The sequence below is a fragment of the Egretta garzetta genome, unplaced genomic scaffold (genome assembly GCF_000687185.1).
Source record: "Egretta garzetta isolate BGI_Z169 unplaced genomic scaffold, ASM68718v1 scaffold143, whole genome shotgun sequence".
Taxonomy (NCBI): Eukaryota; Metazoa; Chordata; class Aves; order Pelecaniformes; family Ardeidae; genus Egretta; species Egretta garzetta.
This window is the reverse complement of record NW_009259310.1, coordinates 1249617-1267222: the sequence shown is the minus strand read 5'-3', so window position 1 is coordinate 1267222 and position 17606 is coordinate 1249617. Positions and strand designations below refer to the sequence as shown.

General features: G+C 49.3%; 1 protein-coding gene across 1 annotated transcript in view; it reads right to left on the bottom strand.

The window, feature by feature from the left end:
- Positions 1-7885: 7885 nt before the first annotated feature.
- The window catches only part of LOC104124000 (cholesterol 7-desaturase), a 21525-nt gene continuing 11804 nt past the window's right edge, over positions 7886-17606 (bottom strand). The window contains exons 2-7 of the mRNA XM_009636302.1: positions 17310-17498; positions 13836-14014; positions 12251-12376; positions 11873-11992; positions 9423-9599; positions 7886-8047 (exon numbers count right to left, since the gene is read on the bottom strand). Of these exons, the coding sequence (XP_009634597.1) occupies positions 7886-8047; positions 9423-9599; positions 11873-11992; positions 12251-12376; positions 13836-14014; positions 17310-17498 (953 nt within the window). The remainder of the gene's footprint in view (positions 8048-9422; positions 9600-11872; positions 11993-12250; positions 12377-13835; positions 14015-17309; positions 17499-17606) is intronic.

Here is a 17606-nt window from a genome sequence, read left to right as displayed (position 1 = left end):
AGGGAGCATAGATACTTTACCAAGGCCTGAATTTTGGAAGCTCTTAATTTGCCATGTTCCTAGGATTGGCTCAGGGGTATGGAGCAACGCTCATGCTGTAAGGAGCTCCCACCCCCACCTGTGGTGGGAGGCTGGGGAGGGGAGGGTCTCTTGGTTTGGCCAGAGCCTTCATGAGGTTCTGCTCCCTTTTCTGCCAGGAAGAGAAGTCTTCAGAATTGGGATCATCCTCTGGTAGGTCATGTTGGGAATTTGCCTTCTGCTTGTTTCCTTTACTCGCACGTGAGAAATGGGCTGGGATACAAAAATGGTGTAGGTGCCCTCCAGGCTTCCATTTGTTTCTGCTGCTTACTCTGTGCCTGACCTTGCAGACTTCTGGCTTCACAGTTTGCTTGAGGAGGGGTTATGATCTTCAGGTGGGGAGGAAGCACCAACAGAAGATGAACTGTAATGAAGGGTCTTCCAGTCCTGTCTGAAGATCCTTCTTAAGAGAAAACTGAGAAAGTGGAATATGAAGGCAGAGCTCTGCAAAGCAGAAGGTTGTTTCTGCGTGAGTGCGGCTGCCAGTAGAGAACAAGGAGCCCAGATTCGTCTCCCGTGTCTGCCTCTTCTCCCCATGTCTCCAGCAGCAGGCAGTAGTTGTGTTCTGTCTGGCAAGGTGGGCTCGGTGTCTTGTGCCTGGATCAGTTGCAGATGGAAGTGAGCATCTCTTTTCGTCAAAGCTGTGTCTGTTCTAAGAAAACTGCTTTGGTTGTATTTGAACTAGTGCAATCTGGAAAACTGTCTGTGAAAGCCGACTGTGGGCTCAGGTTTTGTCTACTTTAGTTGCCTGTTAATTGCTGGTTAAACCAGTTTAACTTTGAGATAAATTGGTTTAAGCATCCACACGAACCACCTGCACTGGTTTAATTGCGTTTGCTGGGTGTTCTCCCCGGCCAAGCAGAGAATACGTCCAGAAGCAGCTCAGGGAGTCATGACCCTTACATGAAATTTGCAAATGAAGTTGTGGCAGATACTCTCAAAGCTTGAGAATGTCTGAACATAGAAGAGGGAACACATCTCGAGTGGCTTGAGCTCTACGTTGTGGTGTCTGAGTTGATGCAGTATTCAGCAAGGTTGGTTAGTTTGTTTTTCTCCAACTGCTTATAATAACGTGGAAAGTTTAGGGTGAGAAGAAGTCACCACGTACATTCATACGGGTGGATGAGTCCCCTCAGCCTTGCCCAATCTGTGGGACCATTTCCACCTCCTGGATCCCGCAGCAGGTGAGCCAGGACGCAGTGTTGCACAGGAGCAGGGTGACTGAGACACTGCTCCTCAGAGAATGCTGCGTGCATTGCCCGGCAGCACCAAGCTACTGAGAAATCAAAAGACAAGTAAAAGAGCAGCCAAAAAGTTACCCAAAGGCTGGTAGTACTGCTTTGTGCTGAGGAAAGACTCAGATCTCTAATTGCATCTCTCTGGCTAAAGGAGGCGGAGAGGAGCCCCTGGAGCATTCAGAGGGAGCACACGCAGGAGGGGACAAGTTGTTTCCTACGGAATAATTGGGAGTAATGGGATGAAAATGAACAAAAAGACACTAAAGGCAGATTCTGGGAAACCTTTTCAGGGAGGAGAAATCTGTTCATCTGGGAGGAGTCTGTTATGGGAATGGTTTTTTTGAGCCCTGTCATTTAAAGCAAGGCTGTACAGCTACGTGGAGCACACTCCATAAGGCACGAGGCTGCTTTGGACCTGCCGAGAGAAAAGAGACTGGATGTAGAGGTGGGAAATGGTTGCCTGCATGTTGAGTCCAGTCCTGCCTGATAGGTCCAGGAGGGTTCACAGAGCATCTTCCTCCGCACCCTCCCACTCCCCACCGGCACCAACCCCTTCCCAGCACTCCAGTATGAACATTAACCAGGTTCATGTAGGAGGGAGGCACCTGACCGGCAGAAGGGGCAGAGGAGAAAACACCAGTTGAGGAGCAACTGAACCCTTGTACTGCCAAGGTGAAAGAATGGGGGAGGGGGAGAATATTAAGTGTTTTGCTGCTTCTGCTGTGCATTATCTGTGCTACACCATGATCTTGAATCCGTGGGATCCGTTGGGAATGCCCAGAAACATTGGCTGAGACTCAAGGTCCTGTTTCAGATACTTGTGAAGATGTCGCACCGTAGCAATAAGAACTCCCTTTTTACAGTGCATGGGACCTGTCCCCATGCCATGGGTTATCATCATCCTGGGGCCTCTGGAAATGTCACTGAACAAAGCAAACTATAATAAAATACGGAGAGATAAACCTAAGCACAGCTCCAAGTTGAATGCCTCATCAGTACTGTGGGAGAGTTTGCTTATGCTAGGCCAGAAATGGTGAACCAATGAGAGTGTATTGCCCTGAAATTTAATTTTATATATTGAATGTTTGGGGGATTTCTGTTTAATTTGGGGTTTTGTTTGGCTGGTTAGTTGGGTTTTTTACTCCTCCTGTTAGAGCCCTTTGTTTTATAACTTGACGGAAGAGTTCTGCTCGCATTAGACAACGGTGTATCCAGTAGACCCTGTAGGGTTCAATGATCTGTAGGCAGCTGAGAGGGAATTTTTTAGAATAGCTTCTGCAGTGAGTCACAGAACTGGCTCATTGATGCACAACATCAATCACTGACCAAAAGGGTTTTCTTCCTTCCCATCACTCTAGCATCGTCGGCGGTGGTCAGCATGTCTTGGTACCTAGGTGAGCAGCGCAGCCTTAACAATAGGAATATTTTGCAGTGGAGTTGATGAGTACAGGCATGTCAAACCCTTGCTTTTTACAACCAAAGTTCCTTAAAAAGACACTTCCAGCCTCATCAGCCTTGAATGCTTCTTTTCAGTCTTCTGGGGGTTCTTGTGGCACTCTCTGCAATGTGTGTGGATAGGATGGGTTTGGTTTTTTTCCAGTGGGCTGGGGGGTGGGAGAAGGGATGGGGTTTTTTTCTTGCTATCTATGGAGAAGGACCTTCCCGCTCAAGGAAGGAGGCATGTGTTCCGGAAGGAGCAACAGTCTTAGGAGCTGTTTCCCACAGTCCCTTTAAATTTATTGGGACTTTAATTTTTTTTTTTTTTTAATTATTTAAAAGGAAAACTGATAATGGATGAACTGAAACATTCGTGACAGGTGACTAGCCAAGGCTGTGAGTGCAGGAGGAACACGCATCCTGACCACGAGGCTTCTGGTCCACGCCGTAGCTAGAAAGTGTCATGCCGACAAACCAAACCATCAGGAGATCCTTGTTTGCAGCCAGTCTGAAAAGAGAAGCTGTTCCTCATTCGTACGTTCGGTTTTTCAAACCTCCTGTTGGGAGCTGAATTCTTGTTGTTTCATCAAGCAAACGATTAACATTCTCCCTTCCCTCCTGGCCCTCCCTCCCCTCAGTAACTTGTGTGCGTTTCCTTCCTTTCTGTAGATGCAGATGTTCTAGGCAATACCACAGATGCACCTGCGTGTGTCTCCACCTGCGAGTGCAAGAATCTCATGTCATCTTAAAAAATACAAAAAAATATACAAAAAATATACAAAAAATATCTTTTTTAGGCCAGAGTTTTCTACAGGTATTAATGAATATTTTTCTTAATCCTTATAAGTTTTATGTGTTTAATATTTCTTAATACCGGTAGCATTAATTTATACTTTTGTAGCAACACAATATTTTTATAAACCGCCACCGCTGGCTTTGTCTTCATAATGGGGAAACGTGCGGGCAGCTGGCCCCGCGCTGTACCATGTACTGTATTTAAAAGGTTATCTAATGTCACACTTGCTGTGTTAATAAACAAAACAAAACCTGTTTGAAGTCTCATGTATTGTTGGTGTGGATCGAATGACTCAATAGAGAGCAATATTGCACGGGGTTGAGTTGCTGATTTTCATTGTGATATATGAACGCTTGAGGCCAACTCAAGTTCTTCTGATTTTTTTCTTTTTAGGATTTCATTTTGTTTCCTTTGTTTTGTTTGGTTTTTGTTTTTTTTTTTTTTTTTACAGCTAAAGAAATTCAGTGCTGTTTGAAACTTAGACTGACGTCAAATGAAAAGGATTATTAAAGAAAAAAAAAAATCAAGGTGTTTAAATGTTGCTGTTTTTACAAGTCTGTTGCTGTCTGAATGGAAATATTCCACAAGCGAGGAGGAATAGTTCCACTTAGCTTCCAAACGAGCCGAGCACTCCAGGCCAGAGCTCGGTTATTTGGAGATACCTTAGAGACATGTTTCTCTGCAACATTCTTTTCAGAGTTGATGCCAAGGCAGAAGACAAACTGTAACTGTAAGAAAGCATCCGTTGCTTGAGGATTTTCATGTCAGTGTTGTATTTATGGTTTTACAATAAAACAACCTTTAGGAAAAAAAGAAAAAATTGTGTCTGGGGTTTTCTGTTTTTCCAGCAGCTGAGTGGGACATCACCCCGTGCGGAGTGCCTTGTGAAGAGGGAAAGCCTGAATCTCCGCAGTGGTCTCTGATGGACCTCATGAGCCGTAAAATTCTACAGTGAGTGTCCCTCCGCATCCCTTGTGCATCCAAAACTCGCCAGAGCATTTTCCAGAGGATCTTCTGTCTCATGCTTGGTTGCCAGTGCAGTGAACCTGCCCCTCTCTCACCATTTATATGTGGCAGAAAGTGAACCGAGGCTGCTCGGCCGGCTGGAAGGGCTGGTGTGTTGTAATGCACTATTTGCATTCACGCCGCCGGGGCAGATGCAGCTCAGCTGGCTTTTACGCTGCTCAAGCAGTGCACGCTGGTGCTGGGCAAGGTGGCCTTGAAACACGCACGAGCTGTGTTTCTGCCCAGCGTGGTCGGAGACTTTTCCCTTGTGTCGGCAGATCCACCTGCGGGCTCGCTTCCACCCCAGGGCGCAGAGGCACAGGCACTGAGCAGTCACTGAGCAGGTTCACCCCTTTCCACAAGACGAGGCCCTTGCCAGCTGTTCGTAAGGAAAGTCAAAATGTGAAAGGGCACAGAAATGGTTGCTTGGAGGCTATGTCAGTCCTGGCCTGCATCACAGCGTCTCACGGGGTGACAGAGATGTGGCAGTGAGTGGGGCTGGCTGCCAGCCTGCACACAGGAGCACAGCCTTGCTGATGCTCGGAGCTCCAGGACCCACCTCCACACGAACCAGAAACAACCGGGGAATTGTCCCAGGTGGAACAAGTACGTGGCCCAGGATTTGAAGGGGAAGCAGCCCAAGCTACCACTGGAAAATCCAAGGTATGTTGTCCATCACCCTTCATGTGTCCTTTTCTTTGACCTGTTTTGATACCCTTTGGGGTTTTCTATCCTTGCTTCTCGCCCCCCTCCAAAAAAAACCAAGCAACAAATGACTCTGCTTGAGAATTAGGAAATTTGTAGTGAATTTGTTAGTTGGGAACAAACAAAACCCAAATACATGGAATGAGGATAGGTCTGCAGTTGGATAAACTCTCCTGGCTAGCAGTCAAATGTGAAGATAAGCCATAATAAATACAACTATCACAATATGATAGTGAGAGTGGCTGGAGCTTTGCCATAGATTTGATGTAAAAGTTATTTCAGTAAGCGATAAGATCAGATGCCCTCACATCCTAATGAGATAGGAGTTTGGATTTGTTGGAAAACGTGAAAATGTGAAGTGGATAATGCATGGCCCAAAGGCCCAGGAGCCTGGAGGACTTGGCATGCCAGCGTCCCCTGGCACCAAACCGTCCTTTTTGCTAGACCCCTTGAAAAGGGTAAGATTGCAAATGGAAACATAAGAGGCTTAAACTAATCCTGTCTTACTTCCCAATTCTCTAATTTCTGCCTTAACAGGACACAACTACTTTTAGCCTTAGTGATAAAAGGAAATGGTAGCTCAGAACTCAGGCTCTGCTGGAGTCCCATAGTTTCCTCTGATTCCGGAAGGCCTGATGAATCTAGCAAAGCGGAGTTAGCTCACCATCTCTGATCTTCAGCAATTTGCCTTCCTTGGAGTTCTGTTCATCCTGGGATCCTGTACCTGGGCACCCAGTGAGGATCAGGGAACAGCCCAGGGGTGCACAACATCCCACTGCCCCAACTGAGATGGACAGGGCAGGCCCAGACGTCTTGGCCAGGCTCAACCAAAAGTCCAAGATCATTGGGCAAGCTCGTGGTGATGAGGCAGGTCTGAGTTCAAGCTGGGAAGTCAATCTGCAGCCCAGGGTCAGGATCCAGTGAGGGCAGCCAGGGTCAGACACAGCCTAGCAATTGCTGGGAGGTCCATGGTGACGGGACAAGGTGGAGGTCAAGCTGGGAAGTTGGTCTGTGGTCAGAGTTCCGATCAGCCAGGCATGGGCATGTCTGCAGCTCAGCTCGAGACCTCCAGGGACTGAAGGTCCAGAGCTGAGCTGAAATGGGGCTCCTGGCCATGGGCAGGGAGTGGATGAACGCCCCCAGTGAGGCTGGTCAGGGCCACCAAGATGTGTTAGTGCTCTCAGGTCCCTGAGAGGCTCAGGCTGTTGGGTTAGGCAATGTCCTTGGCCAAGCTCTATGCTATTTTCTTACATTCCTTGCTGGAGATTCCCTGTGGCTCCTGAAGCAAGACAGCACAGCCCAGCTGCAGAATTGCTTCTCCCATGCAAGGACACCCCACAAAACAGTGAAGAACAAGCCATGAACATGAGACCGGTTTTATAAAAGATTTAATAGTGAAATATTGACAGTGCAATGGCCAGATATGAATGGCAAAGGCACAGCCGCACTCCATTACCTGGGATGCTTCCAGGGTGGGCGATGGCTGCGATGGCGTGGTCCTGGTCCTGCTCAAGGTTAACAGTGAAGGAGGAGCTGGAAGCCTCAGCAAAGTGCGGAATTCACAAGGCACGGGCAAGCGCACAGCGCGTGAGAGCAGCAGCCACCAGCCTCCCCAGAAAGCCCCGGGATTTGAGCATTTGCTCTTTCTGGCTCTTGGCATAGAGCAACTGCCAGAGTCCTGCAACTATACAAGGCAGGCTCTGCCTGTGAGATTGCAGGTGTCTCCAGGGCATGCAGCAAGGCAGAATTTAGCCCTTTAACACAGAGAGTGTAGGCACAAAGCACAGGAGACTCTAGACCAGTTTCTGTCAGGTTTTCAGCCTGGTCTCAATGTGTTAGCTTCATTTCTGACCACAGTGACAGCAAGTGATGCCTGTGGTTTTGCCATGAGACACAGATTTTTACAGCCAACCGTGTACCCAAGGTATTGCTGGAATCCAGGGGCTACCTAAGCAGCATATTATTCACATCCTTGACCTGCTGATTTGTTGTCGAAGTGATTGGACCACCAGGATAGACCCTCTGCTTCCCAGCCAGGTGTTCCATGAGGAACTGACTCATGTAAGAGCTCAGAAGGCTCGCGGAAGCCCACAGGTGGTAAGGACATGGTGGGCAGCTAAAACCCAAGCTGCCCTGCCTGCTGCCAGGGAGAAGGCAGGCAGCATACGTCCGTGGGCTCTGCAGTCACTCCTCTGATGCCATGCAGACATCGGCCAAGGCTTCCCTGGAGAGCTGAAGCTTGGCCCAGGCAAGGTGATGGTGCAGAAGCAACAGCAGCCCTGGCTGGGAAAGGGCACTTCAGGCAATAAAAGGCCACATGAAAAGCTCTTCATACAACTACTCAAAACTGATAGCAGCAGGGCGAGAGAAGGGCACTTTAAGGGGAGTTGGCAAATCTGGGGAAGATGGCAAATCTGAAGCTCACACTCACCTCATGCATTGCAGCACAGGTACAAGAACAAGCACGTTACACCCTTTGAGCTTTGATGCCTGAACATGGAAGGTAAGAGGGCATCTCCAGGGCTCAGGCTCTGCTTCCTGCGCCTGTGCCAATATTTGTTATATTGATCAGGGCAGGAGCCACCTGAGAGCCTCTGGCCACCTTCTGCAGTGGGAAGCGAGGTCCTCACCAGTCCAGCCCCTCCTTCTGCACCGGGAGCCTCATGGTCTTCTCACTGTAGAACTGGGCGTACCAGCGCCGGTGCTTCTGGATGCTGGAGTCCTCTCTGACCAGCAGCGGCTTGGGCAGATACTGCTTGTTATTCCAGATGGTTATATCACGCTCAAACTGCGGGAGAAGGAGGGTCTCATTCAGGTGGGGAAGCTGAACAGCAGCCTTGTGCATGCTTCCTGACATCAGGCTTATTTTTTAGAGTTTCTCCCCAATGGCCAGTGTGGGACTGCTCGTGCTCTTTGTACCTTGTAACGCCACAGCTCTGTCGGCAGTTAGCAGGCGTTTAGCCCTCCGTAGCTCCCAAACAAGAAGCCACTTTCAGACTGCCTTTGTCATTGGAGATACTGACAAAGAAATGAATGTAGTGCAGGTAGGGCCTGCTCCACCCGGGATTTTTGATTCACTGGGTAGCTCCAGCCAACCAGGTCTTTATAAATTAAGCATCTGCATCTTAAACTCCTCTCAGACATGCATGCAGTAAGATTTACAGAGTTTTCCTCTGTGAAGAGGTCTCTCCAGAAACGGGTGCTGCTCATTCACATTAGTAAGAATGCGAACTACTAAGCCAGCATTTATCCAATATGAATTAGCACAGCCAAGATTGATTTGGGGTAGGGTTTTGGCACCTGAAAATAATCTTCTGGTGATTTTTGCTAGTGATAGTGCCAGTGAAACTCTCTCTGGCCAGATCAAACAGTTTCCTAGCATTAACCCCTGGTGGGTGGGAATGACTGCTTGAAGGGAGCTACAGGGATGACAGAGTCACGTCTTGGTCGTGCCGGCTGGACTAACAAGGGGAAACAGCTACAGATTGCAGGTTGAGAAGTTCAAAATGGACATTAAAAATTAGCAATGTAGGTAGAGCACTAATGGAACGGGACACCCAGAGAGCTGGAGAGATGGGAGCGTCCTCCAAAGGAAGAGGCCTTCAAGGCCATGCCTGACCTGAACTTGGCAATAGTCTTGCCCCGACTGGGATATTGGACTGGAGAGCTCCAGAGGGATCTTTCACCACTTCCATTAATCCCTGTGGGAAGGACCTGGAAAACTTCTGTCAGGAGTTGCCCAATCTCATGAGAATTTAACAGCAGGAGGATTTCTTGGCTCAGTTCTCACCGAAGGAGATAGGACAATCTTAAATCACCGACCTGGGATGCTGGAAATCTGGGTGCAGTTCTCTCAAAGAGTTCCTGCAGCTTGGGAGAAGGTGCCTAATCCTTGTGCCCCACTTCCCCATGCACAGGAGAGGGATAGCACCTCTCTGACATCCTCAGCAGATGAGCCGGGACTCTCTTTACCAAACCTCCAGTTTAGCTCTTTGGGCTACTAAAACTGAAAGATCATACCAAGCCCTGGAAGGATCTTGCCCATGAGTGCTTTGCTCCCACATGTATCTGAGCCCACATGGGCAACTGCTCTTCCTTCCCATACCTCTTGGCCACCATGCTCCAGGGGACCAACTTTGGCTGCTTTTCTTCAGAGGCCTTACCTGTATACACTCTGCTCTCAGGATTAACTTGGGGATTATGGCCGGCACATTCTTCTGGTAGTAGATTTTGTGGACAACATTCTGCATGAGAGGCTCCAGGGGAGTCACCGTCTGCAGGATGATCCCATGACCCAGAAAAGCATGTTCAAAGATCAGGAAAACCAGCCCTGGCCCCACCTGCAGAGCAACAGAGCACCCTCAGGGAACAGTCCTCGGTGGTCCAGCCCTCTGGTCCAGCAGCTCCCTCAGCTTGAGACCTCCTTGAGATGTCTCCTAGCCTCTGCTCAAGTTCCCCTTTACTCTCTCTTATCACCGTAGGCACAAAGTCCAGCTGCACCTCAGGGCCATGAGTCCTGTTAATGCCGACTATGAATGGTCCCCAGGCCAGGAAAGCCATGCAGCCTGTATTGGCCTGGGGCAGTCACAGATGTGTCAGGGCTGGATGACTTTGCTGTGGGCCCATGGGGATTCATGAGGTTTTACAGTGCTCTAATGGTCCCCAAAAGTTTAAAATCTAATATTCTAAGAAATGCTTCCAGATTTTCACTTGTTGTTCATCACTGAATTACCTTCAGTTCATCAACAGCCATACTGGATTTTTGACACCAGTCCTGAGCTCTGGTCTCAGTAGCAGGGGTTGCAATAGAATATGGAGGTAATACAGCATCCCCACTGCTCTGGCTTTCTCCTTTGCAGCTACAACAGCCACATTAGGTTTTAGCTGAAATCAGGTTCAGCCTTTTCTCTTGCATGACATGAAGTACCTGTTCTCTGCTCTTTGATGTGCATCCAGACACACACATGCATGATCGTATGCTTGGTTCTTTGAAGCAGCGCAGATATTGCTGGGGGGTTTGGCTACTTTATCTACTACTCCTTTAATGTTTGGTTGGGTACAAAGTCTTGGCTCCGCACTACAAGAAAGACATTGAGGTGCTGGAGCATGTCCAAAGAAGGGCAATGAAGCTGGTGAAGGATAGGGTATAATACCTTATATTATAAGATATTATAATATCATTATACAAGTCTGGGCTATACAAGAGCCCAAGGCTGCTGGGGAGCGGCTGGGGGAGCTGGGGGTGTTCAGCCTGGAGAAGAGGAGGCTGAGGGGAGCCCTCATCGCTCCCTACAACTGCCTGAGAGGAGGGGGGAGCTGGGGGCATCAGTCTCTGTTCCCAGGGAACAGGCGATGGGACGAGGGGAAATGGCCTCAAGTTGTGCCAGGGCAGGGTTAGGTTGGAGTATTTGACAGCCGGGCAGAGGAGGTGCTTAGGGCCAGGGTTTAGTGGTGGGATGGCAGGGTTAGGGGAGCGGTTGCGCTTGAGGATCTTAAAGGGCTTTTCCAACCTCAACGATTCTATGATTCTATGATCCTTTTTAAGGTCATTTCAATGTGTTTTTTCTCCCGTTCATCGATATCAGTGCTAAACAGTACAGATCTAAGAACTGAACAGAGATACGATGTGTGATAACAGAGATCCACTGTGTGATAATTCCCTAAGTACACAGAGACCTATCCCTCATCAAAGTTTTGTATATCATGACTTGTTTTGTTATTGTTCTGAATTTGTAATACGGGAATAGGTTTAAGGTCTTCAAAAATGTGCTAGAGCAAACTTACTGGTTTTATCAGGCAAGCTGAGCATCTCATCAAAAAAACCCCAACCCACAACCAAAAATGAGAGTGAGAACATCTAGTTCCCATTGATTCATGTTTAGTGGCATTATTTCTGTTTTCCTTTAATTCTTTTTCAGTTTCTGTCAACTATCTTATTATCTCATTCGGGGTTGATCTTGGGCTACACCACACGCTGTTTCTGATTTTTTGGAAGAGGAGAGGGGAAAAAGAAGTGTGGCTAATAAACATGTTTCCGAAACAAAACCCCAAACCACAAGAAAGGAAGGAAAATAAGAAAATGAGCAAATTTTTAACTGCAGAAGGAGCTCTTGATGTTAGTATGAACTTACTTCTTCAGCGTAAATGTTTGCAAACTGGCCAATCTTTGTGCCTTCCAGACAGGCGTCTGCAAAACCCCGAGTTTTGTGGATCACACAGATCAGCATCCTCAAAATGTTTCTTACTCCACATTAACTGCTCTCTGTACCTTTCCCAGGCATGTTTGCCATGGACTGAGAAAGTCCACGCTTCTGTATTGTAGAGCGCTGTGACAAGGTGGTGTGAAGGCCCCTTGGGACTGTCACCAGCATTTGCTCGGGTACTTGCTATTTATTTTTTTTAGGTTGTTTTGTGGGCACAGCAGCCCTTATGAACCCTCCCTTTTCTCTGCGCTGCCTGGAGCAGCCCCAGTGCCAGCATGTGGTTTTGGCCTGTGTCCCTGATGCACTTGGTAGGAAAGGCTGCGCCGGGCAGGGTGGGCAAGGGCTTGTTGCCTTCCAGGTGACAAAGTTCTTCAGCTCAGGGTGCTGGTGGTCACCAGCATGGGACATACCTGCCTGGCTGAAACTGTCAAATCCATCATGGAGATGTGCTTCCCGAAGACGGTTGCCCTGTGTTGAACCAGCAGCCGGGAGCAATGCTCGTTGGGCTCCGGCTCTGGCTGCCACTCGGCCTGGAGGGGTGGAGAAGGATCGGCTCAGTCCAAGAGATGGTGAGCACAGGCTGAGGGGAGGTAGCGAAGTGGTGAAGACCATCTAGAGATAAGCAGAGATGAGGGGGTGCAGCTAAAACCCCCCGAGACACAGAAAAGAGACCGGACCTGACAATGGGAGGAGGCAGCAGATGGGATGAAGTGGGACTGATGCTTTGAGGCAGAATGGGGGCATGGTTTGAAAGACTTTGACCTCCTCATGGCTAAGAGGGGTCTTACCTTCCAGATGTGCTTCATAAAATCCCACAGCTTGGACCGTGTGTATCTCAGATCAGATCCACCCAGAATAGCTGGTCCATGGAGAAAAGCCAGGTGAGCCGTGTCGGCCGCATTCTCAGGGATCTCCTGCCATTGGGGAACAATTTGCCATTGGTGAGAGCTGGCTTGGGTGCGGGCAGCCTGTACGCGATAGCAGTATCGCAACAGCACCAGCGTGGCCGCAGCCCAGCCCAGCACATCACTCCAAGCACAGCAGAGGTGCTCGCAGGTCCACGACACAGCAAGAGGCAACCAAGCGAGCGGAGGCAGGGGCCTCAGCACAGACTGACCTGGGACTAGCTGTTAACTACTGTGTAGGAATAATTAAACATGAAGCTCAGAAAATTCAGAACTCATTTTAAGCTCAGAGACGCCTATGCATGCTAACTTCTGCAGCCACGCAAGCTGGGACTCCAGAGAAATCCTTCCTTTGGCCCTGTAACGACTGTAAGGAATAATACAGCATTTCGGTGCTTGTGCTCCTGGACCAGGATCCACATATTTTAAAACCCTTAAACCCCACCAGCCTGCCCCCAATGTGTCACTTTTTGAGAAGTTTTAACTGCTTTATTACCCAAATACACCAGCTTCCTACCAGCTCGGCAAGTAGCACAGACCAGCCCCGGTATAGACCCGTGTACAGTGGCTTGCACTGGCAGGCAGACATGAAATAAATATTCCTGTCCCATCAATCTCCCAAATTCTCCCTGCTTCTCATGTCTCTGCCCACTCCCAGAGCCGCATCTCCTGTGTCTCACGCACCTTTTTAATTTCTTTTAATAATTTTTCATTTCTTTCTAACCTGCCCACCTTAGTCGTGATTTAGTCAGCAGGCGGGCACTGACTTTGGAGAGAATTGCGCTTCAGATTAAGGGTCATTTTTGTCACCGATTTTTGCAAATAGAAGTGTTCTGCTCAGGGGCAAGTACATAAAAAACTCCCAAGGTCCAAAATCCCAAGGGACTGCCCATTTTCAAAACTGCTGCTGCCTCCCATTGCTCTCTCTGGGGACATCACCCACTGTCCCCTCTGCTCAGTGCCACGGAGCCGTTCCCCTTTCCCAGCGTCATCTCCCCTGAGAGGCGATGGAGGCAACAGCCATTTTGTTCTCTGTGGCACATTTGTCAGCATGCAATGGTGATTATGAAGATTAAGAGCAAAATAACCACGTGTTTCCATTTCAGTGAGCGATGAGTTGAAAAGCCTCCTGACACTAAGTGCCGCAATTCTTAGATTATCTTTTTTTAAATTACATCAGTTATAAGTCAAAGCAAATTAGCAGATTCCTTTTAAGTGCCCAGAACATCTGCTCTCTGCTCCAGAAGCCCACGATCTGTGTTTGGGGAACATATGCCATGCTCTTGGTGTACGGCATGGGGATGGATGAGCTCTGCCAGCAGCAGCGATGACACTGGGCGCAGGCAGGGCCTGGTTAATTGGGAGGAGATGTCCCTGAATGGGTTAACTGGGAGGAGATGTCCCTGAACTGGACTATAGGAGAGGATTCAGGTGTGAAGGTGCCCCACGGAGGGACCAGGGTCCCTACCTGGATGTGTGCGTCGATGAAGTGCTCCGTCTGCCCGCGGAACACCCACTCTTTGGTGGAGATCTCCCGCTGCTCAGGCACTGCCCAGGTCGGAGCAAGCCCTTCGCAGTGGTACCAGACCAGCAGCATCCCATTCACCTCACAGCACGGCCAGGTCCGGACCCTCGCAAAATCTGGCACTGCGGAGGACAGAAAGGAATCAGTTAAAAGCAGCATCTCCAAGGCTGCCGTGGGTGCTAAGGGCCACCTCGTCCTAACCACAGCTCAGAGATCATCTTCATGGGTGATAGCCACCTGGCACAGTCTCTGGTGACACTTGCCAGCTCTCAGGCTGCTGAGGGACAACAGCTTCTGAAGCTCACAGGAGAGAGTTTGCTTCAGTCAGTTTTATTTCAGTAGGGTGTTTTGCAGAAGTCTAGGGAAGAAGCAGGGCTGGCGGCTCTGCGGCCTTTGTTCACTACTCTTAAAACTGTTCAAGTAAGTAAATGTCTGCTGCATCAGTGGAGCCTCCTCACGATTCAGTGAGCTGAAAGGAGATGCTTTTAGTTACAGATGTGCAGCAAGTAAAAGCCACCTCTGCCTCTCGGGTTCAAGACGTTCCCTGTTGACAGTACTGTAGCATCATGTGTTGCTTTTTTTTTTACTCTTTCCGGCGAAATGAATGTTGGTATTTATATTTACCCAACTCTCATAAAATGTAGCTTCTATTGGATGGGAAAGCGTTTACCTTCATTACTTTTTTTTTCCTAGTTTGCAGACAAGCACAGAGGACAGCGCTGCCTTACTGGGTAGCCTTGCACAGGCACGTGGGAGGTGAAATCGTAGGAGAAATTATGTTTTTCTTTCAGTCAATGAATATCAGAGGGGACAGGAGGAGACCATCAATGTGATTTCTGATTGAAAAAATCTGGTGCTTTGGGTGGGATGCATCTCATTAAATTTTTTAAAGAGGGCTTGATCTGCCCCCATGCAGACATAGAATCACAAAATCATTTAGGTTGGAAAAGCCCTTTAAGATCACCAAGTGCAACCATTACCCTAACCCTGCCATCCCACCACTAAACCCTGTCCCTAAGCACCTCATCTGCCCAGCTTTTAAATCCCCCCAGGGGTGGGGACTCGACCCCTTCCCTGGGCAGCCCCTTCCAGTGCTTGACAGCCCTGGGAAAACACAATCCAGGAGTGCAGCACCGGCTGGGATCCACACGGCTGGAGAGCAGCTCTGTGGGAAGGGACCTGGGGGTCCTGGTGGCCAGCAAGCTCAACAGGAGTGAGCAGGGCGCTGCTGCGGCCAAGGAGACGAACAGGGTGCTGGGCTGCATCATCAAGGGCATCACCAGTAGAGATAAAGAAGTCACCATCCCACTTGACTCAGTGCTGGTCAGGCCACACCTGGAATCCTGTGAGCAGTTCTGGTCCCTGCTGTACAAAAAAGCTGTGGGCAGGCTGGAGGGGGTCCAGAGCAGGGCCACCAAGGTGATCCAAGGGCTGGGAAGCCTCTCTCAGCCGTATGGGGATGGGCTGAAAGAGCTGGGTTTGTGCAGCCTTGAGCAAAGGAGGCTCCGAGGGGATCTCATCACCACGTACTGGTACCTAAGGGGTGGCTACAGTGAAGACAGAGACTCCCTTTTTACAAGGAGTCCCATGGAAAAGATGAGGGGTAATGAGCACAAGTTAATCCTGAGAAGATTCTGATTGAACATGAGAAGAAAATTTTTCCCCATAAGAACAGTCAATCATTGGAATAATCTCCCCAGGGGAGGAGTTGACTCCGCCACATTGGGCGCTTTCAAGCCTCAGCTGGACAGGGTGCTGGGCCATCTTGTCTGGACTGTGCTTTTGTCTAGAAAGGTTGGGCCAGATGATCCTTGAGGTCCCTTCCAAGCTGGGATTCTGTGATTCTATGAACTCTTTCAGGGAAGGAATTTTTCCCAATGTCCAACTTAAACCTGCCCTGGCACAACTTGAGGCCGTTTCCCCTTGTCCCATCGCCCGCTCCCTGGGAGCAGAGCCCGACCCCCCCCAGCTCCCCCCCTCCTGTCAGGCAGTTGTAGGGAGTGATAAGGGCTCCCCTTAGCCTCCTCTTCTCCAGGCTGAACACCCCCAGCTCCCCCAGCCGCTCTCCAGCAGCCTTGGGCTCCAGACCCCTCCCCAGCTTCATCGGCCCCAGGTTGGGCTCTGTGGCCTCTCCTGCCCGGCTGCCAGCCCCCTGCAAGCCCAGTGCCAGAGGAGCTGCCCATCCGAGATCTCCAAAATGCCCCTCCATCAAAGGGACCTGCATGAGCACAGATACCTTTTAAATCTGTTTAAATCAACCTGACCCATTTGGGCAGTACGGGAGCAGGGCAGCTGCCTGCACTTTTGTTCTTTTATAGCTGGGGCTGACACTGGCCCTGGGTACCGCCGCTGCAGAGCAATGCATCCTGGCAAGCATCTGCGTACAGCCAGAATATTCATTCTCGTTTTGTGATGAGACACAGCTTTTCTCATTGACTGGAACCAAGCATTCATTTGACTGCAGCTCCTGAGTGAGTATGGCTGTGAAAAAAAATACGGTATAAATCTTTTTTCTGAAAAAAAAAAAAACCACCAAATGCAAAACCACATAAAACCAGGAATTGCTGTTTGGTGGGCTCTATAAAATGTTTATCTTAATACACATGGCTGGAATGTTTCTTCCACTTCAGGATAGTCTGTTTAGCAGAAAGGCTGAGTTTTGCTGCTAATTTGTATTTTCATTGCTATCCCAATCAATACCAACAAGAGAAAGCTGAACTCGGGGAAAATAACTGAGAAGCCCAAGCCAAAGCGAAACACAGGGTAAGTCCGTTTTCTGGCTTCAGCCACATTCAGGATTGATGATCTAAACTAATTAGCGCAGCCAGATCAAGTAATCGTTCCATGTGAACTTTAAGACGTTCTTCCTACGCAGTCACCGCAAACCGAAATGGTGGGGGAATGTGACAGGCTTGCCTGGATCCTAACCAAAAGCTCCCTTCAAGCCTTAAAAGGAGAAAAAAATTGCCATTGAGAGCCTCCGCTGCCATGCTAACGTGACAGATTTAAGCGCTGACGTGGTGTAAGCTGCCACTACAGAGCACAGAAGCATTCCTGAATCCCTCCAGCTCCCTGGGATCCATCCCTGCTGGCACAATGGGTGACTCAGAGTTAAAAAAAATAAAAATCTTCTTTTATACCCTGCTTGCTGGGTGTCGTAGGGACTATAAAAATCAAGGAGGGTGGTTATTTAAGTAAAGTCCTGGTTATCAGCTAGCACAGGAAAGGGCACTGGAACATTATGCCCCAACAGAAACGACCCAGGAGGAAAATCAGGGTCCTGCACGAAACAGGGGAGCAGGGTGGAGGGTGGGTTGTTATAAAGAGCACTGCTCCTCAGAGAAGCAGCTTTGAATGAGGACACGCAGGGCACCACCCTTTCTGCAGATGCTTTCTGCGGATTTGGGGGATGTTCACCTTTCTCAGCATATGGGATGCGGGTGCATTTTCCGTCTTCTCCTCGAAACTGCCAGCCGTGGAACGGGCATTCGATGCAATTGCCCACGACGTGCCCGCCGGCGGCCAGGTCAGCCCCGAGGTGAGGGCAGTAAGCGTCGACCACGTAGGCTTGGCCATCCTGGGAGCGAAAGGCAGCGAGCTGTTCCCCTGCGGAAATGAGAGGTTATGGGGTTGTAAAACCAACATCCCCACCTGGGGGGGTCAGGGGGGATACGCACTGCCCGGCCCCTTCCGAACGGGCAGCGGTCGCCGCCC